The 24,769-nt window shown below is 35.3% G+C and overlaps 2 protein-coding genes across 7 annotated transcripts; one reads left to right on the forward strand and one right to left on the reverse strand.

The window, feature by feature from the left end:
- The first annotated feature begins 791 nt into the window (after window positions 1-791).
- On the forward strand, window positions 792-3,418 carry LOC128682685 (caspase-1-like). Its single transcript, XM_053767545.2, has one exon. The coding sequence runs from the start codon at window positions 1,019-1,021 to the stop codon at window positions 1,910-1,912; it is 894 nt and encodes a 297-aa protein (XP_053623520.1). The 5' UTR covers window positions 792-1,018; the 3' UTR covers window positions 1,913-3,418.
- A 149-nt stretch (window positions 3,419-3,567) lies between these two features.
- Window positions 3,568-24,703, reverse strand: Iml1 (Increased minichromosome loss 1). Of its 6 annotated transcripts, none has more exons than XM_053767533.2 (27): window positions 24,437-24,703; window positions 24,098-24,235; window positions 23,222-23,391; window positions 22,768-23,034; window positions 22,499-22,641; window positions 21,936-22,123; window positions 21,101-21,578; window positions 20,879-21,021; window positions 20,041-20,241; window positions 19,151-19,306; window positions 18,619-18,774; window positions 18,111-18,125; window positions 16,076-16,293; window positions 15,368-15,576; window positions 14,678-14,852; window positions 14,123-14,320; window positions 12,817-12,897; window positions 9,646-9,689; window positions 9,170-9,241; window positions 8,651-8,849; window positions 7,871-7,976; window positions 7,465-7,689; window positions 6,610-6,770; window positions 5,956-6,124; window positions 5,316-5,544; window positions 4,035-4,140; window positions 3,568-3,819 (listed from the first exon to the last, which is right to left on the reverse strand). In XM_053767533.2, exons 1-27 carry the CDS (start codon window positions 24,477-24,479, stop codon window positions 3,613-3,615), a joined length of 4,497 nt encoding a protein of 1,498 aa, XP_053623508.1. In that variant the 5' UTR covers window positions 24,480-24,703; the 3' UTR covers window positions 3,568-3,612. The 6 variants fall into 6 exon arrangements, with proteins under 6 accessions (XP_053623508.1, XP_053623499.1, XP_053623519.1 ...); XM_053767524.2 differs by lacking the exon at window positions 9,646-9,689 and adding an exon at window positions 11,052-11,140 and having other exon boundaries at window positions 24,437-24,702; XM_053767544.2 differs by lacking the exon at window positions 12,817-12,897 and having other exon boundaries at window positions 24,437-24,702.
- Between the last annotated feature and the right edge of the window lie 66 nt (window positions 24,704-24,769).

Raw genomic sequence — 24,769 nt, forward strand, 5'->3', positions numbered from 1 at the left:
TTTGACTGAAGATCTTACCTGTATGAAGTCCATATTTTAATAAGTCTTCACGTGTGAAGTGTTCCGAGCTTTTTTTCGACCGTTTAGTGGCTCGAAAATTTTACAGCGTAAGACATATTCCATAATTTTCGAAGTTTTTTATCTTATATCCCAATATTTGGGCACCCGAATATGCTACATTGTTGTATATTTTCACAAACGAATTCTTACACAATGAAAGAATTAATAAAGTAAAAAATGAATTAATAAAAAATACTCTAAATATGTATAAAAATATCTAAATTATGAATTAATAAAAAATACTCTAAAATAAACGTTTTAATTGACATAGCAAAAGGCGGCAAAGCTTTTGTGTACCTAACATAGAGTGCTGTACTTTGGCGGGATAAATGTGCAGTAATACTCCATATATTATTGAAATAGTAATATTCAGTATTTTTTGTACTCATTAAAGTATAATTAAAATGCTGTTTGACTACCATTTGTACCCACTGTTCTTTGAACCACTGTAATACCAAATTTCGATGTGAGCACTTTTTTTGACATATCCCATAAACGAAATTAAGAAAGAAAGAAATACTTTACTCAGCAAAAAAAGGAAAAACATAGTTTTTACATTGCTTACAAACTAATAGGGGTCTATGTCGAAAAAATAACATTTCGCTCTCACAGATTCTAGCAGCTTTTTGGGATTAAAAAACTAGCAATCTAGCAACTTTTTAAAAAAACGTAGCTGTACCCAGTTGCTAGAGCAACTGGGTACAGCTAGCAGTTGGCAACACTTATATTTTATGTCCTCATTACAAACGCTAGTGGTGGTGAGCAAGTGAGCGTGTTTTTCACAATTTATAACTAACTTCGTCGTCATTTATATTTCACGTATTGTGGAGTGGTTTGGTTACTGTTCTGTTTTTCAACAAATTCTTATGGTGTTTAAAGCTAAGTTTAATTAAATTCAGTAAAATATTGTGGATTTGTTAGTCGCAGATTGATATTATCAATCATTAACTCGCGCAAAATGTCACAGCCAGAAGAACAGCTAACAAACAATGGAAATGGAGAAGAACAAAGGCCCAATGGTAGTAACGACGAAGGCGACGCATTGGGCAGTCATGGTGCTTCTGACCGTCCTCGAATTGCTCAGATGCCAGTACATCGTAACGCGTTGTATTACAAAATGGATCATAAGCGTCGTGGAGTGGCGATCATTTTTAACCACGAGTACTTCGACATCCATAACCTAAAGCCTCGAACAGGCACTAATGTAGACAGTAATAACTTAGCCAGGGTCTTAAAAAGTCTTGGTTTTAGTGTGACGGTATTCGAAAATTTAACATACCGTACTCTAAGTGCTCACGTGCAAGAGGTCGCGGAGATGGACCATAGCGATGATGATTGTCTGTTAATCGCAGTGCTGACTCATGGAGAGCTAGGTATACTTTATGCTAAAGACACTCATTACAAGGCAGAAAACTTATGGTACCATTTCACGGCTGACAAATGTCCTACACTAGCAGGTAAACCAAAGTTATTTTTCATACAAGCTTGCCAGGGCGATAAACTTGATGGCGGCATAACACTGTCTAATATCACTGAGACTGATGGGTCTTCCAGCACCCAATATAGGATCCCAGTACATGCAGATTTCTTGATTGCATTTTCTACTGTGCCCGGTTATTATTCCTGGAGGAATACTACTCGCGGCTCCTGGTTCATGCAAGCCCTGTGTGATGAGCTGCGTTCATTTGGCACAGAGAGAGACATACTTACTCTTTTGACTCTTGTTAGTCAAAGAGTGGCTCTAGACTTTGAGTCCAACACACCAGATCTACTTCCAATGCACCAACAGAAGCAAGTCCCTTGCATTACATCTATGTTGACCAGAATTCTTGTGTTTGGAAAGAAGAATTAATAAATCAATAATTTATAGATACATAACAAAGAAAACAATTTGATACCTATTAATGGTCATTGTAAATTATTGAGGTAGGGTTGCATCATAAATACTGCCATCCATGTCAAGATAGCCTATTATGAGATTTTTATTTACCTATTTTTATAACCATATTACCTATATCATGAACTATAGAAATGAGACATGAATTTAAATATTCATACTTCAAACATTTTTGATGATTACTTTTTGGATAAAAGTATAATTTTAGTGCCATTTGTTTTATATAGATATAGCCACATAAATACTTGCACTCGAAATTGTCTCAAAATAAATAGAACTGCAACAAAGGAAAAATATTTTCTATGTAATGGTGCATATCTTTTTCTTTGTTATATTTTATGTGCTTTCATTCCAAAAGTGTGTAATTTGCTCAGGGCTGTGTTGTATCAGTGCTGTTGTAGGTACATTGTGTGATATATTATCAGCTTGACTGCAGATAGTGATTGGCACTCCAGCTGATAATGACATTTACACATACAAATATATGACATGTTATGATTGCATATATCTTTTAACATTAAAAATTGAGGAGTAACTGGCATAAGAAACTACCTACTATAATAAATTATATGTATAAATACATTATCAACACATCAAAGATTCCATGTGAGATTAAAAATTACACTACCAAATACCAATAACATGCAAGTTATATTTATTTATACAACCAAGTTACTCCACAAGGATAATGTATGCATGTCTTTTTTTATTATTAAATAAGCTCAATTTAATGTTAGATATGTAAGCTTAATACTGTTGTCTAATATTTGTTTAGAAAAGTAGTACATCTAGTACTTAAATCTAAGACTTCATTTTGTCTCGGTGTTGCCTTTAGGGCATTTTGTAATATCGAAAATCATTTGAGCAAGGTACATATCATATTGTTCAATGATATCATAATGTAATTTACCAATTATTGCATATGCTAGGCATATTTTCAGCAGTAAAAGTGTTCTTTTTGATCTTTACCTTTATCATAATACAATTTTTGATATAATATTTATTAATATATTGTGTAGACCACAATTCTTATTTAATGAAATGAGATCATTGCCACTTGCATTTATTTTGTGTATACTAAAAGTAAGCTTGTGCTCAAATCAGTGATAGTCTCAAATAATGTACTTCATGTTAACTTGTAGGCTTTGTTTGGTTTTTTAACCATTTACCCTGCCTATACTTGCTACAGATTGTGTTGTGTCAAGATCTCGCCATATACGTATTATTTGACTGATATGTGTGATGAGATGTAATATGTGGTGGACTGATTTATGAAATAAGTTTTCAAAATATCCTTGAGGAAATAATTTATTGATTGAATTATTATTGGAAAATTGTGCCTTGAATGCCATTGAAATTATAGTCATTGCTAGTGAAATTGTGATATCTCCTCATGGGTTTTTGATGAACAAAATTATATTTATAATTATTTCTCCTAAGCAATAAAAAAATTCTTCCAAAGTAAAGCTTTTTTATTTTGCGCCAGAGTGTAATTCCTTTATCATATTTATCTATTTGCAGTGATAAACTATATTCAGGTAAGTTCATTTTACATACTGCACTGTCGTACAAAGGAAAATAAAACCAGGGTGGTAAAGGAAATAAGAAAATAAATACTATAAAACATTTAATATAAATATTTTTTCTTATAATATTTAACAAGGATCGACCCTGCTTTGGGCCTCTTCCTTCAGCTCCCAACACTGATCCCAGAATTGGCTGAGTCTTTGCTCATGATTAGCACAGAAGTGTTTGAAGTCTCTTAGCATACGCATCTGGAAAGGTTCATCACCAGTTGCTGGGAATTGAGACCATTTCCACTTCTTAGAGATCATGTGATTCCATGACCATAGGAAACCCATCTGAAACAGAAAATATTCAATTTGAGTTGCGCTCAGGAGCTTCGCTTCCGTGGAAAAATTGGGATGAAATTACCTTGTCTTATATCAGGTTATATTCGTCCCATGTACCATCAAAACATGCCGCATAAAGGTATATGCAGAATAACTTGATCTGCGGTTGACAGTGCGTAACAAGAGTTGAAAAATAATGTAAGTTTTTATTTTTCTATGCATACCCGGCGACTGTTGTCGTAGTCGTCCTTATTCTTGCCACTGACGTGTCTCGTGATGCGAGTGATGCCCTCGTGAGGGCTCGGAGCTGCGTCCGGATGCACTGGATACCTGATAATTAAGTTTTTTTTTAACCTATTCCTATTATTTAGTATCATAAATGGAATTTCGTAACATACTAATTCATCATTTCAAGCATTTCCATAATTATTATTTCATCCAAACTTTTCTATCAAATGCATAATCGATTTCTTCCAGAGATTTCGCAAATGTTAATAGATTAGAATAATAATATAAATTACACCTTTTCAGGGCGTTTTACTGATTGTACAATTTCGTGCTAAATATAATGAGTGATAAATATACTCGATTACGACTCTTGTCACCTGCGGTTTACATTGAATAGGTAAAAATTGATATTTGATAACGACAGTGCCCTAATTCCATCTACTAGCTTTGTAATATTACTTTTCGGGTAATATTACTAAGCGGCTTAACTTATAGTATCAAAACATATTTATTTATTATCGCATAGGTATTTTGTGAATTCACAAGATAATCATCACTGGTATTTCTGCGAGACCAAGTGAGACCAACTAGCACATTTCCGATTTTTATGTGAGTGGTTATTTTCGCATTTTTATAGGAGTAATGTATCTGTTACCGAGGTTAATACTATAATGCCAGCTGTCGTGCCTACGCGAATGCGTGAACATTGCGTTATTAGTATGAGTGCGAGTCTACGACTTCGGTGGCGCAGTGGTAAAGTGCTTGACTCTGAACTGAGAGGTCTCGGGATCGATCACCAGTGGGTTCATGATGCAAAATGATCTTTTCCTGATTGGAATTTGTTATAAAATATACTATCGTTGAGTTAACTTATCCCATGACACAAGTCTCGAACTTATTTGGGGCTACTCAATCTGTGTGATTTGTCCTAATATATTTATTTATTTATATTTAGTGCTTCTATTTTTCACAATGAAAACCCAGGAATATATACCGAATCCGCCAAAGTTTGGCAAACTGTTCGATGACAGTGTGGAGGGGTGAATTTTTGAGCATTTCGATCACCATAAAATTTCAACAAAGACAAGAAACTTTTTTCTACCCTAATTTATAAATAATAACCTGTGTTGGGTATAATGTAAAATTTAATCAATATTTCATTTTTAAGATTTTAGAATGGTTCTTTATTCTGTAGGACGGTAATGACCGCGGTCAAAATGTTCGAAAATTCACCCGGAGCAGGCATAATATAATTATTGTGCATAATAATGACTCACCCGCTGACTTTGAGCGACTTAGCGGCCGGTCTGCGAGGCGCCTGGTCGGGCTTGACGGCCGTGGGGATCAGTATGAACATGTTCCCGGTCACGTGCACGTACAGGTGGTCGCCCATGCTCTCCGCCGCGTGCGATGTGCTCTCCACCGTGCACTTGATGAAGCCGAAACGGCCTACGATCGCCTCTTGGAAGAGGAACAGGCGCTCCGGCCACGTTTCCTCGGGGAATCCTGAAAATAAAATAACTTATTATCTAACGACGTGTATTTGAACACCTCTCTCTTTTCATACTTTTCCTGGCAAATATTTGCTTCAATTTTTTTACAGATATTTGTCTGTGCCATTCCGTTTGGTTGCTGTCATTTCATAAAGTTTTATGAGACAAAAAGTTTATGTATTTAAAAGAAAAGGTAAACAACACAATATGTCAAGTCTTTATAAATTTCATTATTATAGCTTAATGTGCTGTATATTGCCACTTAAAAATCGAAAGTTTTTTGAAAAGCGAAAGCGAAAGAATTTATTACTTCTCACGCGCAAACCCTGAACCAATTTTTATGAAATTTGGTATTGAAGTAGCTGATTACATGGATTTACACATTAGTGCAGATAATACTTATATGCCGAAACTATGTGATTACCTTCAAACAAAGCAGTCTTGTTTCTCAGCAAGGGTTCTTCGTTGAGCGGCACGTAAATAGGCCCTCGCAGCGGGTCTGATTTCAACGTGAACGGCAACGCGAGCGGGTCCGCGGGAATAGGTACCATTTGCAGGCGGCAGTTTGACGCTTTGCGCGCCCATCCGAAGATCTGTAAAGATTGTTATGTTTGTAACTTTTTGATTTAATTAGCTTCGCATAATTGCGAAGTCATATAATTATATGTATAAACCATCGGAAATAAATTGTCTAAATACTTAGCTTAGAAACAGACAGACGCGGAGAGAGAATTTGTTTTATATTATCTCTCATCTAAGCGTCTTCCCGGTTTTTCCTCAGCCGTTGAGCGTCGGAGCCCGGGGTACGCTTTCCTACTTTTTTGTCTCCAAGTTGCACAGTCGTCGGCATCCTTAGTTGTTAGACCATTGGCACGCACGTCATCATTTGACGACATCAAGTTAGTACTGGTTTTATACTATATAGTGATAATTAACTTAAGCCGAATCGAAAACCGGATTAGAGGAAAACAGAGAAGTAGTTGTCGATCGACTCGGACCTAGTAATAATAAATAAAGTAGACAGTTGTCATAGATTTAATATATCGATGATAGAAGTAAATGTCTTTGAAGGTCTTACCAATTCGGCAACAATGTTGCCGCTAGCGATGGCCCATTGTATGCACATCTCGTACGCCTGGTCCGGCCGGAATGTCGCTTGGTAACGCGCATGACCCCATTCGATGCGGTCGCTTTTGTTATTTACATCGATATCCAGGTGCGTGTTCTTGTATAGCGGCACTAGGGTAGAAGATAGACAAACATTTATTGGCCTGTCAATAAATGTATATTATAATTATATAAATACTAGCGGGCTGTCCCGACTTCCCTCGGATAAAAACATAATAAATTATACACCTGAATTTTCCTCAGGTATCACACTATCTATTGGTGAAAACCACATAAAAATTCGTGCAGTAGTTTTTGAGTTTGTCGCGAACAGACAGACAGACACGCGGCAGAGGACTTTGTTTTATAATATGTAAGGATATTTGCTACGAGAGTTAACAAAAGTTAGTAGTTTGCTAGACATTTTCGAATACCACCGTAGTTTGATTTTAAAAAAACAATAGGAATTCACGTGTATGTACCCACACATAAGTCCTATACAAGAGATAGTACAAACAAACAAAGCTGTAATTTTAGTTTGACCTGTGACCGAAAGAGTTTGTGTATGGTGTGAGGCATTTAAAGTTTATAATAATGTACACCTACATACTATAAAATTCTGAAAGAAGTATATCTATACACTGTCACTAGGTAAATGTATAATTAGGCTCGCTTATCATAAAGAAGTTGTCACTCAGCGGACATCACCCACAGATGTTAATAGCACCATTCGCTATAACATTAGTTATTAGAAAGTGCCTTCTAATAACTAATGATAGGGTCTCAAAACCTTATTGCTCTAGAAACTAGTCACAAAAATACTTACGATCACTACCGCTTGGTAAATGCATATAATTAGGCTCGATGTTATCACAAAGGAAGGCGGGTACGCCCACGTCGTCACTCAGCGGACAACAACCAGAGATGTCGATGGCACCACTCGCTGTGTCGTTGGATATTAAGGGGGACCTGGGACCTAATACTTCTACTTCCATCCATTCGTTCTCGAAGCTTTGTAGGTCGCCGAGCGGTTTCACGTAGTCCGTCAGTTCTGATAACAAATTGACAATACAATATTCTTTGTACTATTAAAAAAAATTTTTTTAAGCATGTTAAAACTGCAATTGAATATCTGAATGTAGTGAAAAAACAATGAAGGTTTCTAAATTAGTCTGCAGTGGCCATTTTATGATCCAAAACAAAATTAAAGCTTTTTAAAATGTTAAGATTACCTTTGTCTTTTTTCTGAGGCAATATATGATACATGTAATACCCGACGACGTAACGCTTGGTGGTATCGCCTGAAGCGTGACAAATCATCTTTTCTTGCAGTAATTTCTGAAAAAGGAAAACAGTAACTTTCAGTGAAATATTCCCCTGTTTTTTTTTTCTCGGAAGTCCTACTAAAGTAAACAAATATTTGTCCATCCTTATCTGTAATTGACGTGACATTTCTTTCATGACACTTGGTGTATATAATGTAATTATATGATACTTCTCTCTCTAATTTGAGCGTTTTGAGCCATGGTACCTTTCGCACACCAAATTTTTCTCATCCTCTTCGCAAGGAATTCCGCATCCTTAGTTGTCAGACCATTGGCACGGATATTATCCTTGACGACATCGATTGATCTTATAGAGACCGTTAAAAGTCGTTAAATATTTCCTACTAAAAAACTTCCAGATACCGTTGAAGCGACACTGTGGACGCTGATCTGCGAGAATTGGAAGTCGACTTCTGGCGAACCATAGCGCAGAACAGAGGGTGACGTGCGGGTTTGCATGTCACTTCTTAATATCGAATCCATTCGAAGTGAGATACAGCTAACCAATCACATTGCGGTGTGGTTGTCGTTGTGTCAATGGTGTAGTGATTGTTAGCTGTGTCTCACAGTCTCGATGTTGCAAATAGCAAAGTTGTTGTAAATAGCAAAGTCGCAATACGCACACGAAGACTACGGTGCTCTCTCATTTTGGAGGCCAAGATCTACAAGTAAGTGACAAAGTCTCACCTCCATAATAGCCAAAGACTTTTCATAGGTCATCCCTTCCATATTAGTCTGCAGCCAATGTATCGCGTATATGGACACGAAGGTGTGTGAAGGCAAACTGACGGTTTGCTGGAGGAACCCCACGCCCAGCGTTGGGTGGCGCATGCGGTCGATGATGTCAGAGAGAGTAGCGTTCGCCTTTAGCTTTGGTTCGATAACCCTGATAATATTAAGTTCTAATTTAAGTATCCATAATTAAGATCGTAGGATGACGACGACGAAGCTGCTTTCAATCGATAATTGCGGCAATCTTTGGAAGAGGCCTACGTCCAGCAGCGGACTTCTAGTGGCTTGTAAATGGGAATCACTGTAGGTCTCAGTTTCACGGCTAAACTTCTGGGCGGATTTTGATGACAGATATACCTTACGACTCAAGGTCAAACGTGCTACTGTGGCGGAACTACGGGTAACTGCTATGATATAATGAATATAATTTTTGCAATATCATTATTTTATACATATTAAGTTATAAAAACTTACCCATCGTCGTAAAAGTCATCGCATTCTCCAGTCTGCGACTGTGTCCTCTCAAGAACCGTCTTCGCAGCAGCCCTGTTAGTTACACGAAGTACTTTAAATATTATCTAAACCTATTCATTAACCTTCTGATGATGCAACTACTATTTTTTAGGAGCGGCTAGGCACAAAGCGTCGCTCAAGCTACCAAGCATCTTTTATCTAATTGGGACAAACAAAGAACATTAAAAAAATTTAAATGTTAAAGCTTCATTTACTTCTTCCATAAAGTATTGCAATGTATCGATCAAGGTTTTTATAATGTTTCATATATTTTCAGAATGTTCTTCGTAAACATTAGGAAAAAAGTATTAAAAAATAAATGAGAAAAAAAGATATATAAGATTAGTCCCAAGGAAAACATTATTGTTACATTTAAAAAAAATTGAAACTCATGATAACTATATGCATGAAGGATGGAAGCGAATCGCCATACTTACTTGTTGCATTGGCTAGTGTTTAGTGACTTAGTAGGTGAAACTTGCTGCAATGAAACCGATAAAGGGTAAGAATAACAAGCAACCAATAGGGAGCATATTATAAATTAGAGCAAAAAAGGCACATCTCATTTTAATAAATAATGGTATCTGCAAAAAAGAAAAGATTTAGTCGAGCTATTTGATGTTATTTATAAATTATATATAAAACAATAGAATCAACAAAGGGTTGTGATAGCATGAGGGTATTTGCATAAAAAATAAGGTAGTAACTAAAGTAAATACGAATAGGTTAGTACATACATAGACATATTACATACAAAATACATGAAATAAGGTGTACGATACGAATGAGTTAATATACGGAAGAAGATATATTTCAATTATTTTTAACTTAATAAAATACACACGAATATTCTAACACAAATAAGTTGCGTAATTTTATCATACGTATACTGATGATAGAATTGAATTTGTATACTACGCCTATAACCTTTGGGTTTAATTTCTTGTGATATCTTATTGAAATATATCTTTTCTGCAGACACACAGACAAACAAGCGTAGCCACCATGCCCCGCGCACACAGCTAAATTCAGCTTTATGTGTAATTAAAATTATATTTTATGCCACCAACTAACTCTGTCAATAAAAAAGGAAATAAAAAAAATCTAGTTTTGCTATTAAAAATAACATAATGTAAATTCCTTTTGTAATAAACAGAGTTATAGCCCAAGAGCGATTGACAAAATGTATAGTTCTCCCCACGAAAAAAGTCCATAAATCGATAAAAGATCGGTTCGTTGTACCTTGTCTATGTTGAAAGTAAATTTTAAAATGTATTGGCTGTATGTAACAAACACTTTTGCCTGCGTTTTGTTCTGAAATTTGCCCATTTGTGTATCCTGTGCAGTATGAATAAAACACTTGTTTGTTTCGAATAATCTCGTTTAGTCTGCGGGACTTATTTCGTGGCGCAGACTATGAATACAACGTCATAGAACCAATGTAGGAAGTCATTCCCACGTTGTGACCGCAGTAACGGAAGAGTTCCAATTATGAAATGCGATTTGTCGAACACGCACCGTGCTTCTCGCGCCACATTCGCACAATAAACGTGAACGTGTTAGGAAGCATGCTAGCTTAGTCTAGTTTAGTTTTAGACCTAGAAAACTATAGACTTCGTAATATTTATCGTTATGCTCATATAAGAAAAAGTAATACGTATTAGAAATACACGAGAAATAATGGGACAGAGTTCTATAATCTTTGTTGCCAGGTTTTACATGGCCCAATCTGTCGTTACGTATGAGATGGGCCGGCAAGTTATATGGAAATCTTCTATGTCGTTTGCGTACGGTAGTCGTCTTTAGTTTTCTATGTCTTAGAGTTTAGTGATGTGGTACTGACACAGCTTCGATCCGGAGCCGCGGGCGGTCCGGCAGGCGAGTGCTGCCCACCCGCTCCCTGAACGGAGAGTTCGAAACACCGCCCCCTCCCTACCACACAACACATACGTTAACATGTACTCTTATCGCTGCTCGGCCATTCTGTTATCTTTTCTCTTATATGACAATGTATATTTCAAAACAATTCGTGGCTAATTTAGATATAAGCGATAACTTTTCAATACATCTTTTCGTATACGCGTTACGGCGTTTTTCCTGGGCACTTCATTTCAAAACACTAGGTCGTTTAAAGCGTGAACTGATTGTCATAATTTTTTAATAATCTGAAAATGTAATTTTTGTTTCAATAATTTTATTTTAGTTTAATTTTATGTCAGCAATATAAGATGCATAAAATACATTATCATATGTAGATCGATAAATACTAAAACACGATATGGCCGAGCAGTTCCAAAAAAAATATTTCGTTATGAAAACTGCCTGCGTACCTAATTAAATTACAAATAGACATTATAACAAATCTATAAAATGTGTGTATAAAATAAACAAAAGAAGCCAGCAAACGATATAATTCACAGTATTATGAGTGCATTCCGTGCATATGATTGTATGCATAATTTTATAAAAAGCAGTGCAAATTTACACGCATTTTCATATGCATAATGTACTGATTGCTGTGTTGATTTTACATGAATATGTATACATTACCATAATTAACTTTAAAATTTAGTACAAATTCCTTTTTTCGCGATTTAACTTTACAAAATCACTATTGACATATCTTGATGCCACTGCAATGCATCAAAAATACTTATACATTAACCCCTTATATTCATAAAAAAGTTAAAGCATATTGTAAGCTAAAGTATGTTTTGTCTCGTTCAGTCAATGTCAAATAATGTAAAGTGCGATAGTGACAAAACATACTTTAGCTAAAAGTATGCTTTAACTTTTTCATGAATAATAGGGTAAGTGAATATGAAAGGCAGGAGTATAAAAGGACGCAAATAACATAGTGCTACAGCTTAAAAATTGCAACCACCCCAGAGACCCGAGAGCGAAAGTATTATGCACTGTTATGTATAAAATTATTAGAAGTCGCAGTTTATTAGTTATATTTTGTTATTTTAACCTTCGAGTATTTAGGAAGGTTTCATATTAATTTCTAATGCGCCAATCCAATTTCAGGTTAATATGTCAATTTTTACAAACCCTTGTCACGATGCTGAGACCGTGCGAACGCGGAGTGTGTCGAAAAACAAAATTTTATTATTTTATGATACAACGTTGGTAGACATTTATACAATGCGCCTAGTCACTTTATGTAATAAATTACTCTGTCTAACAAACAATATGCCCAAAACCAAATTTAATGAGACATTGTTTGAATAAAGAAGTTTTATCAATTGACAACGGACACTTACAAATTTGTCTCATGGATTAAAAATGGGAGGGGATGCGACTAAAACCGACGAGCAAAAGGGTAAACAATAAATAAGTTTGATAGTGGACACTATGTGTAAAATTTTGATTGACGCTTACTGAAACCGAGAATAATTAACGCGGACAATTTTAAAACATAAAGACAATTAGCGACGTGTTGTGAACACTGTTGGCAATGATTTTCTGATGCGAGTAATGGACCAAATAAGAAATCAGACTGAAATTTAAATCAAAATATAAAAAATAGAATCAATAAGCGCCATAAAGAGCCAAATGCAGTGTCTCATAATATCACAGTGCCTTCGAGCGACACGGGTGTGTACCTGGGCGTTCCTAGAGAGGATGGAAGTGGAGTGTCGCCGGCGCGTGAGCGCTGCGTCGCCGCCGCACGCCGCGCCCGCCATCTGCAGCACCCCACCGTACACATCCGACCCGAGCGCGCCCGACCTCACCCGATCTCACCCGATCGGCCGCCCGGACCTCTCATCACACTGTCGCCTCGACAAACGACGAACAACAACCGTATTGCCCGTCACACATCTTGAGGCTTATGTTTTACTAAATGTACACTTAGCGATTAACTCGCCGAGCGCAGCCTATCATAGTACGATTAATAAAGTTAACTGTCATGCGGTCGGACCCAAACAGGAAATATCAGTACCAAAAAGAAATTGTGCAACAAAAAAATAAAATATAATATGATAAACATGGGATAAACAGGATGACAATCATGCGCACATGGCAACACTCATTGTGCTTTTGATTTAATATTTTGAAAAAAAAGATTGTAAATTCTATAGAAATTTTTACATGCAGGATTTATAGGATCATCAATTTCATGTTTAAGAGTCCTTTTAGTAGGTAATTCAAATCATTGTGTTTGGATTTCATGCTAAATATCATCTGCACGTAGTAAGGTATGCAGGCTTGAAAATTTTGATATTTTAAATGGTGCTTTACAAGAGCATGCAGTGCATTAGCAGCTACGCATTGTGTCTAACCAGGTGCGGTATACATGCTACTATACAATATATACATTAAAATATACATAATAATATCTTTATACAAGGGGAAAAATAAAATATTATTAATATTTTATAATATCATTTTAAGAATATGAATTTGATTAACATTCACAGACGACAGAAGAAAACGACATGAAATTTATCTTCAGTTGAATATTATGGACAGTATTTTATGATTTTTTTAAAAGCCAGAAAATTCCCTTATATGAGTTTCTTATTATGCGAATTATAATCGTTATGATAATTTAAATGCTAATCAAATTCGGAGATTCTCGTTATATTATATTTAAGTAATTAAACAATGATTATTTTTGTTGTTTTTCCTTTTCACAACCATGAAAACACCTAACTTAACTACCTTGAAAATAAATTTCCTAAGTTTCTAAAAAATCTAAAACCGCCAATTAGGTAGCATAAAAACCAACAAGACTTATACTGAGAAGATATAGATATTTATAAATAATATCTAAACATTTCTACTGAATTAAAAAAAAAAACCGAATTAAAAAACCAAATATTTTAGGCGAAGTCTAGACAAAAAGAACTGTAATCCAACCACCAACTCATTCCTCAATTCAAACATGAAATGTCCTACACAACTCACCCTCTGCTTGTTCGGACGTTTGACCTTGTTGAAGTATAACTCGGCCATTTTGAGAAAGCCGTCAGTGAGCTGGTCGAGGTCGTGGCGCGTGTGCGCGGGGTAGATGTCGCAGTGCGTGCTTTCATCTTCCAGGATTTGCTTCGTGGCGGGGCACGGCAGGGGCAGCAGTAGTGTACGGAACCGCCAGTATTTCAGCGCCTAGTTTCACCGTGATAAATTTGACTTTGACACAATTTTAATTGAATCTTAATTTAAATTATATATAATTTCATTATCAGATTAAAGTACGGGCAAATGTCGGAAATAAATGGTTTTAATTTATATTTATTTTTATTGGGAATAGTAGGAGGCTTAGAGCTTATGATTATTTATTAAGTAGCTGATTGAAGGCATATCGCACATTACCTTCCTTTTACTTTTTTAATTAAAAATACTTTACCATTTCGGCCGTAGTTGAAACTGTTGGTCGTAACTAGATGTGTTCGCGACCCTCATTTTAAACAGCACTAAATCAATTTTTTGTAAAAATAACTTAAAATAAATGAAATGACATACCTCAACGAGTAGGAAGTCAGTATCGCCCCTCGTGCAGATGTAGTGGTCCATGTAGTTCCAGTTGTAGTTCTCCAGCTTCTCCGTGGTGAAGGACACCCAGGAGACCTCGTAGGTGTCGTGGTTGGGCGCGTGGAAGCGGTAGCGGTAGTGGATGTTGAACGGAGGGTACGGGTGTCTGGAAACGGGGCAGTAGACAAGGTTTAAGTTTAAAATGTTAGAAGAAATGACAGAAAGGCTGTGACGCCGCGAAGACAATCGTCCGCCTGCCTGACGTCAACCCTCCTTGGGAATGCTATTTACGCTATCTTTTAGTTGCCCGTCATAGAGGATATGGAGTGGGGAATCGATTTTAATGCAACAATGTCCGCTCTCCGCGCTTGTGAAGGTTATTTAACAATTGCGCGGTCATCGGGTGCGCATGGCAATTGACAAAGGCAATCTTGCACATTTGCACGCTAGCTACCGGCTCGTACCAGTTACTGGCATGTATAAACAGTAAATGCAATACCAGTAGATGGGATGCAAGTTCTTGACAAGTAAATTGATTTAGGTTTATGTGTCACCTTGCCAGCTACTGTCATGTGTATTTCCACCATTAATCTAATCATTTTCCATGATCTCGTATCTAATATAGAAAATCAAGTCACAACAACAACTATTTCGTGCTGTAATAACAGCAGAAAAACTAACCTCGGTCTATATCTCGTGACGGTAATAGTAGAGCCGACCAGAGTCAATTTATGAAATATTCTGCCAATAGACAGCAAGTATCTCTTGATGGCTGCAGTGTTGGGCTTGCCACACTGCGGCGCCACTTTCGACGGCGGCGGCGCAGGAGTGGACGGACAGTGGGCTTCGAACACTTCGTTCTCATTCACGCCTACGATTAGCTGGAATCCCTGTCAAGTAAATTGTGTTTATACTAGCGGCCCGTCTCAGCTTCGCTCGGGTGAAACCATAATAAATTATACACCTATAAATCATACAATCTCTAACGGAAAATCAATATCCGTTAAGTTGTTTTAAATATATATAGAGAGGAACAGACAGACAAACTGGTTTCTTTACAATTTAATCAGTGTTTTGCTCCATATTATCCAGACTAAAATGTGAAAGTTTTTGTCACGTCATAACTTTATTCGTTTGTACTATTTTTTTATGGTTGGAAGTTGTAATTGACACAAGCTTCTTTTTGCTGCGGACGATGTCAAGTCTAAAATTTTAACAAGGTAATATAGTCTATCTATAAATTGTAGAAAATAAATGAGGAAGCTTGTGTTTTCAACGTTGGGTGATATCAATTAACCTAGACCATTATATTTGCTATTGAAATGACAAAATAATGTGTTCTAACCTTTATAGACATCTGTGTACCTATGTCAAAATTTCCCTACTGACCTGCGCGAGCCTCTGAGACACTAATTCCTTGAACACTTCCATAGTAGTCAACGGGTCTTTGTAAATAGCTCTGTTCTTCGCAAAGTCCGCATTGACATCGTCCGGTAGAAGGTTGTAGTCAGACACCAGGTAGTCGTTCTGTAGTGACCTCTTGTCGGGGAAGTAGTCAGTAGTGATGGGAAGACATGCCGGGATAGTCAGCGACTTCCAATCCACACCTGAATGAGTTTTATAATGAGATTTTCTTTAGTATATTATTCTTTCTTTAGTATAGTATTGACTCTTGGATTTTGCTAATGCCGGCTCCACACTATCGCGGACCAGTTCGCCGAACTTGGCGGATTCGGTATACATTGCTGGTTTTTCATTGCGGTAAATAAAAGCACTCATACAAACTACGGAATATTCATGCTTTCGCTTCGGCATCTGTTTGAGTTCGGCGATAATGTGGAGCCGGCATAATGCGTTAGGAATAAAGATATGAAGTAGATACTTTTTTGTTATTGAAATGAGTAATTTTTCGAATGTTTTTTTATAATCGTTTTTTTATGTACCATGAAATCATTTCATTACTTCTAAAAGTAGTATCAGTTTTTTTTCGGCAAGCGAGTTTTATATTTGTATTACTTATGCTTAAATTATATACGTATCATATACATGCAAAATTACTGCTACATTGTTATAAATAACAATATTATGAGCAATCATAATATTAAATCATAACAAAATGGTGCACTGAAATAATTAGTGAAGTATCTATAATTTTGATGTTTTTTTTAAAATACAGTTTTCAGTTTTAATCAAACAAATTCAATTTTAAAACAAATCACAAAACTAAACATTTGTGAAAACCAATGCTCATTTATTCCCTCGTCTAGCTGATGTTGTATTGAGGAATCATCGAGATATCTATCGATTATGCATGCACCCATCAAAAACTGCTTTACTCGGTAATAGCATAGTATGTATGGCACCGAAAATTTACAACAAAATTCCAAATCAATATAAAAGCTTAAATTTAAATCTATTTAAAAAGCACCTCAAGTCTTTATTAACTGATAAATGTTATTATACTTTAAATGATTTCTTTAATGATAGACTCGGATAGAATTTAGGGCTAGTATAGTACATTATAGTTCATTATAGTTTGTTTTGGATTTGTAGTGGATAGCATGCTCCTCTTTATTTAATTATATTTGCATACCTATATTCGGTAAAACGTGTAGGTCTAATTCATTTTGACTATTTGTACTCATGTTTTTGGCAAATAAATGTTTTCTTTCTTTCTTTCTTTCTTAAAAAATGTGTAGAAATGGCGGCAGTTATTTTGAATGATGTGAAAAATTGAAATGTTGAAAGTACCCATAAAAATAAATTCATGAATGAAAAATTATAAATACTAGAGATAACTGCAAAATTGTTATTATGATTTAAAAAAAGAAAATTGTAAAAAATTGCATCAGGCAATACACTTTTATCAAGCTTGGGTCATGCTAATTTAGAATGACGAAAATACACATGCAGTATGCGAAAAAAATTCAAATTACATAATTACTAGAAATTAAAAATCATTATATAATAATGATATATATATCATAAATTTCGAAACACTACAACATATAATTATTGGATTTGCGAATAATAATAAAAAGCTTTTCCCTTTTATTGCAATTGAGTACTTGACTTCTTTTGGACGTTCATTTATAATAATGCAACAGAAATCCCGCCATTTAACTAAAAATTAATGGCTAAATTCACTGTCACGACAAAATGTAAAATTTCTAGAGACATATTCATAAAAAAGGATTGTTTTAAGTTAAAATACATCTTGTCACTGTCACATTTCACAATACGAGGCAACACATAGCATACTTTAGCTTAAAATATGCTTAATTTTTCTAATGAATAAGGGGTTATGTGACTATGTTATATTTCATTATTTAATTCAAGTACTCAATTACTGTATAAAAACCCGTTTTAGCGTGTTTTATCACTGAGGCATTAACTACTGTTGCAAATCCAACTGATATCAAACCTATGGCTCGGTTCGCTTCGTGTCGTTTCCAATGAGTTTCGAATCGACGACGATAGATCATGAAACATTAAAATGAGGTGATCATTAAATACACAGCATTGTGAGCAAGATTCATCACATATAAAGTAAACAAAACTATGCTATTTTTATTTTAGCATTTTCAATTTAAAAATAATCTCAAAAATAGTGAAAATAAATGCAAATGCACCATCCGAATGAATATTATTAGTAAATAATGATTAATGATGGATAATACACCATTAATGTGATGAATTTTAATATATAACTTACACCAGTGTAACGTTCCACTGTGTATTAACACTTGAAAAAATGTATTGTAAACTATATTTAACAACTTTACTATAATCTGACCTGCATCGCAACTTCTAATAACAGTTAAAATATCAATAAAAGTTTACTCAAGTGAATAACAACCTTAAAATAAATCAGTCAGTCAACTACAAAACACCGCACACAGATTAACAAAGTATCGCGTCACATCGCTTACCCGTGGTAAGGGCGGGCGTCCACTCCTGTTCGCCCGTTGCGCCCCACAGTAGCGCCAGAGAAGCGTTGTTAGTAGTGGATGGGGTGCTTAACACAGTGCCCAGTACACTGAGCGCGCCTGACGTACTTATCATGCGCTTGCGACCCATTACGTTACCTGTAAGTGTATTGATAATCATTTTTTTAAAGTCAGCCTTGATATTTTCATGACGATCGATATAAATATTTACTTTGAGAAAACGATAAAAATAATTATATTAAGAACACGTCCACAAATTTAATTCTATATGTGTTTATTGCATTATAATTGTCCTTATACATTGATGTCTATTTTAGTTTTGTCTCTTTGTTTAAACAATCTTTTTAGTTTTATTAAAAACAAAACCAAAGATTGCAATGTTTCGCTTCTAGGGACCTCTTTAGCTGAATTGCATTATCTATTTTTGATGTTCACGATACTTGTATTATTAGATTATGAGCCCAGCTCGCTTTCTACTGCACTAGTTATTAATATAATAATAATACTAAATTACCGTCCACTTGATAAATGGAATGGTTATTATTCAAAGCGGATCCGTTTTCCTTGATAGTGGTCTCCCGATGGGTGTTGGTTTCATTCTTGTCTCTATTCGCTTCGCCCGCCGGCCTCGCCTGGTAGTGATGTTGTTGGATCAAAACTCCAGTGGGGCCTGAAAACATTGTCATTTCTTATAGTTATAATATACTATTCGTTGCTTATTTATATGATGTACTAGCTACGTTACGGTTAGGTACAACCTAAAAGAATCAAATTCCATGTTTGAACTTATAAGTGAAAGTATTAAGTCGAACAAAAACCGGCTGGGAATTTTTTATAACCCGATCGAAATAAATGTGAACATCGCTGCATATAAACGTCATTTATACAGGGTACAAACACGATTCCGTCGTGTTACAGGAATCTTGACAGCAATGACTATTCTTTTTTTAAAAGAAGTATTTATAAGTGCAGACTGGCAAAAAATATAATTCTATTTTTTTTAAATACGAACTAATGTGAATATTTGATGGACGTCGTTGTAGGAATTTTTTTATGTATTCGAAATTGTATTTTATTTTATTATTTTTATTATCTTCGTAGACAGGTGTCGTATGAAGCACTATGTATCACTCGAAAGACGTCAATTCACAACTCGTGTGTCTGCGACCCGATATTTAGTAGTTTAGTTTTCATAGAATATAAAGTAATAGCATCCTGAACATATTCGCAAGCAGATTGGACAGCGCGTACGTCAATCGTTGCTGTGACTTATGGCATAGCAATTGATTTCTTCTGTATATTTTTTTAATTAATTGTATGACTAACATAGCTTCTAAGAATGTTACGATTACTAGAAATAAAGTGTGTTTTGATTACTATAAATAAATACAATTATTATAATACCTTTGGGGAAGATGTGAGTCCATCGTCTTCTATTACTGGTCAGTTTGACGGTAACGTGTGAGGGATCGAAGGGGTTGATGAGTGCACGCCCGGTGCGGATGACAGGCTTGTGTCCCGACACGGAGCTCCGCGGAGACAGGCGTTTGCTAGACAGCGGGCTGTCCACGCAGTCGCTGTTCGTATCGAACGCGTTCAGCTTTCCTGAAAAGTTACGGTTTCACAATGGCTATTCACCTGTTCCATTTGCTTGTCAGTCTGTATTCAAATCTTGCAAGTTAGATTTCTCCTACTTCTAGGTGTCCTACAGAGTTGAAATTTCCCACGTCGTTTCAGTTTCCACGATAATGTGCTATTATGATAAGCATGACCTGATGGTGCACTCAGGATCGGATCCCAACGAGGGACGCCTCAAAGGTTTACAGCACGGACATGGGTTTTTTGTCAGGCTTTAAATGCCACAAGATCTGACGACAATAAAAGCTTATGGCAAAAAAGTCATTTTCGTAATAAACTTCTTTATATTATTTATCTTAAGGGGTCTCCGTCTCCGTCCTCCGGCTAGTTCAAATACCAGAGGGGTGATCTAATCAGTCCTCCCATATTGGGACCATTTCACCCATAATCATATCTAGTCGCTTCAAAGCTCAGTTCTCAATTAACGTCATCATGCCAATTAGGAGCGGTGCGGTAGGCAATTCATTTTAATTTAAGACAATGCCTTCATTTCAATTATGCCTTTTTTTATTTCATTAAAGTCAGTTCATTGAAGCAGTCAAAAATCTTTAATACTAGAAGTGCGCAGTGACCTATGTAGGCTTTTATATGTTAGCATGATTACCAGTTCCAGTGAGAATATCGCCAAGACTGTGGTGTATGTCAGGATCGGACATCTTCCTGTGATGCAGCACCGGGGGACTCCTTCTGCTCATGCATTCCAGACCTGCTACTGACGTCTTCTTTGTACGACTCACTTTTTGCACACTGTAAAAAATATTTATTACTTGTGAAATTGAATATCATTGTCAAAATTATGTTACAATTCAACAGCAAAAATTCTTACCAAGTACTATGAGCGGGTGGCAATTGAAATACTTGTGCGTCATACGCATCGAAGTCGAAAATAGAGTTATGCATATATTCGTCCTCTTTCAACAGCTTCCCTTTACGGTCATCTTCGTACATTTTTTTAAGAGGCTCCTGACTCTTTCTTGGCGGCAACTTTATTCTAGGTATAAAGTTTGAATACGCCACTTTTTTGTTGGTCGAGTAGAATGATAAATTTATCCAATGCGGCATAGAGTAATCGTCAATAGAATTGAGGTTATTGTCTTTGTTGTGGAACTTTAATAATGGGACGGCGTGTAGTGGTTGTTCGCCGACGCATACTAAGTCGCTGCCGACGCCGTTGTCTATGATCCTCTGCTTGGTGACATTAGTCAGCTCTCTGTCGACTTCAAAGACCCCCACCCCGGGAGTTATGACCACGCTTAGTTGACCGGTGCGGTCAAAGCATCTGTCTAGATAATGTTTTTCGAATACTGTAAATTAAAATATATTTTGTCAGGCATGTCAAAAAAATTTAGTCGTTTTAAATTCAGATTAATTAAAATATAAAATACTGATATTGGTGAAAATACAAACTGATTCTAAGTTTCTTAAATGTGTCAATTTATATGTGATTCGTATTTATTTGCATACATTTACTTACTGACTTTCAAATTAATTTTACAGTTTTTTAAGAAAGTAAAGAAATTAAATAAGGGCACTGTCTCCTGTTTCCTGGCAACACCATTCAATTTGGTATTGCAATGGCAAAAAAAAATTGTTGGTGGAGTATTAGGGATTATTAACCTATCTATATGTATATTTATTTATATCTTTTGCAATATACACACCATTCAAACTCATATTGAGTACTTCCAAAAAATTCCCCTGTGCAGCTGTCGAGTTGATTGCTGTGGGTATCTCCATATTAGGTCTCTCGTGATATTGTAACACGATTTTCTGATAATCGGTAAACAATCTTCGCAATTGTAGAAGCACATTGGACCAATCATCATATCGCTCATTCTGTACAGCAACTCTGAAAACGTGAGAGACAGATTTTGGCACTTATAATATTAATATGGATGGTAGCTGGATAGTAAACTAAAATGCCAGTAAAAATGTTATTCTTAGATATGGAATAATTGTTATTTGTTCTGTCTTTTAAAGTCTAATACTGTGTAAAAATAAAATAGTAAGAGAGACAAAACATCAAAAATAACTTATCTAAGCCTAATCCAAGAATAATATTTCTATTAATAAGCTGATCAGCCTCATCACAATAATAATGAAACATTTATTTTGAAAAGATTTGGACGATGGAAGAATCATTCTATAGACATGCTTTTTTTATTCAATCAACATATTCCCTATGTGGATTAAATGAAAACTGCCTACTGAAAATAAAAAATACCTATAAAAGTCCTCATAAAATCTCCCTCTGTATCCTTGTTGCAAACATTCTCTCATATGTTGTGGAAAGTCTTCAAGGGTTTTAGCTTTGTAGAAAGTTCTTGAGAACAGCACAATGGTAACTTCATGATTACTGCCATTTTTCTGTAAATTTAATAAAATGTATATAAATGGAAGTAAACTGTATATAACATAGCCACAGTTCTGTTACTTTAATCCTAATTTTTATTTCTTATTTTACTTTGAGAAAGATTATGATTTTGCACTTACCTTCCATTTTGCAAACAAGTCAGCTAAAAACCCATTAACAGCCTTTTCAAAGTACAAGTCTCCATGAATATCGAAGTCCCACATTTCAGAAGACATTTGTATGAATAAATAGACCATAGAAGTAGAAGACCTGAATACGATTTTCGTATCCTCTGTGACCACACCACACGCCACTCTATCTCCCTGTGACCACATTTCGTACACTTGACACCTTATGGCACCACCACAGTATTCAATTTTTTTATTGAGATACACACATGTATTTACCTAAAAAAATACTGGATTAGCACAATCAATAAAAATATTATGTCTATACACTGAGAATAATCCATTATTAGCCAATATTTTAACATCTATGACGTCTACACTAATTGATATGTAATACAATGTGTCTCGATTCTTCACAATTGAGGGATTTTATGTAAGATATTAATGGAAAATACTATACACACACCAAATGGTTTTTTAACCTCCACATTTCTGATCTTCCCATGTACTGGTCCTTAAATGTGAGCTCCAGAGAATCAAGGGCAACATCGGGCACATTGACAATATTAACGTATACATCAGCAAATGTGCGCAGTTGAAATGTGGTAGCAATGCTTTGCTCCACACTAATTGTATCTGTAACATGATTGAATGACTTAATTAGGTTATTGATGATGCAGCATAGATAAATGGTGCATCTGCATATAGTACAATGGGAAAGTATTTATTTATTTTCTGTATAGATATAGGTAGGTACCTCAAACAATTTGCAATATTCAGTTATAATGGCATTTAGGGAGATTTATCAACCATTACCAACAGTGTCACTGTAAAATACAATATGATCTAAGAAGACCTTTACATGATAATGATGATGTAAATATCCTATAAATAGGTATTAAAATATTTACACTGTGGTCCAATATATTTTAATATTTATCTCAGATTATTTTCAGATATATAACTGATGTCATTTAGCAACTATTACTACCACAAATTATTTTCAACAATGTCACAGTTTGCAGGCCACAATAACTGTAATTTAATAAGGTCACAATCACAAAATGATAATGGAGATAAAGATAAGAAAATAAAATATATTGTAGCTAAATGCCATCATAAAAATCAAGACCAAAAAATAATTTCCTTTAGTACCTCTTGCATGCCTAGGTTATGCACTGGTATGCACTGGTGATAACAAACAACCATGCCACCACATTTATGCAAACATAATATTGAATGAAACACATATTTGGATATTAATTCTACATCACTTTTAGCGAATGTGAATACACTAATTGTCAATGATTTAATTTATAAAATTCCGAAATTAATTAAATACCTCTTCCTCTTCCTGGAGCATCCACCTTAGTGACCTGTAGAAGTAGGCGAGGGTAGTCATTTTCTGGGTGATATATCTCTACTATATCCTTTTCCTTCAAGCCCGGGTAGTCTTTCAGGCTAATAATCAGGTCCTCGGCTACCAAAAACAAATATATGCAAGTAGAATTTTAGATTGTTTGATTTTCTATTATAATGACCACTTAATGATTCAATATAGGTACTTAAAATGAGCAAGTTCCATGCCATGTAAAAAGAAACAAAGTTCCTGTTTTGAGGCATTTTTTTTAAATACATTGGCACATATTATATTAAACTATAAAAAGTGTAAAGTACTTACAACTAAAACTAGACTGGTGGACAATGAGCTTAAATGATTTCATTTTAGCAATGAAATTAAGCGTCAATGGAAATCACATATTTTATTAAGACTCTGGGATCCTTTGTTGTGTTTAATTTAACACTATTTGGTAAATAAAAAACCACTTAATTAGGTATGTTTTACATTGAAAGTATTTTTTTAGATCATCGACATCTATTTCTCCATTTCCTTCATTCATTGTCATTTGACATTTGCAAAATTAGTTTCACAGATTACTAATTAGTTACTTAGCTTAGAGAATAGAATCAAAACGAATGATCAACCTCTAAGGATCAACATTGATTGACAATG

This window comes from Plodia interpunctella, chromosome 3, assembly GCF_027563975.2.
Source record: "Plodia interpunctella isolate USDA-ARS_2022_Savannah chromosome 3, ilPloInte3.2, whole genome shotgun sequence".
NCBI classification, from domain to species: domain Eukaryota; kingdom Metazoa; phylum Arthropoda; class Insecta; order Lepidoptera; family Pyralidae; genus Plodia; species Plodia interpunctella.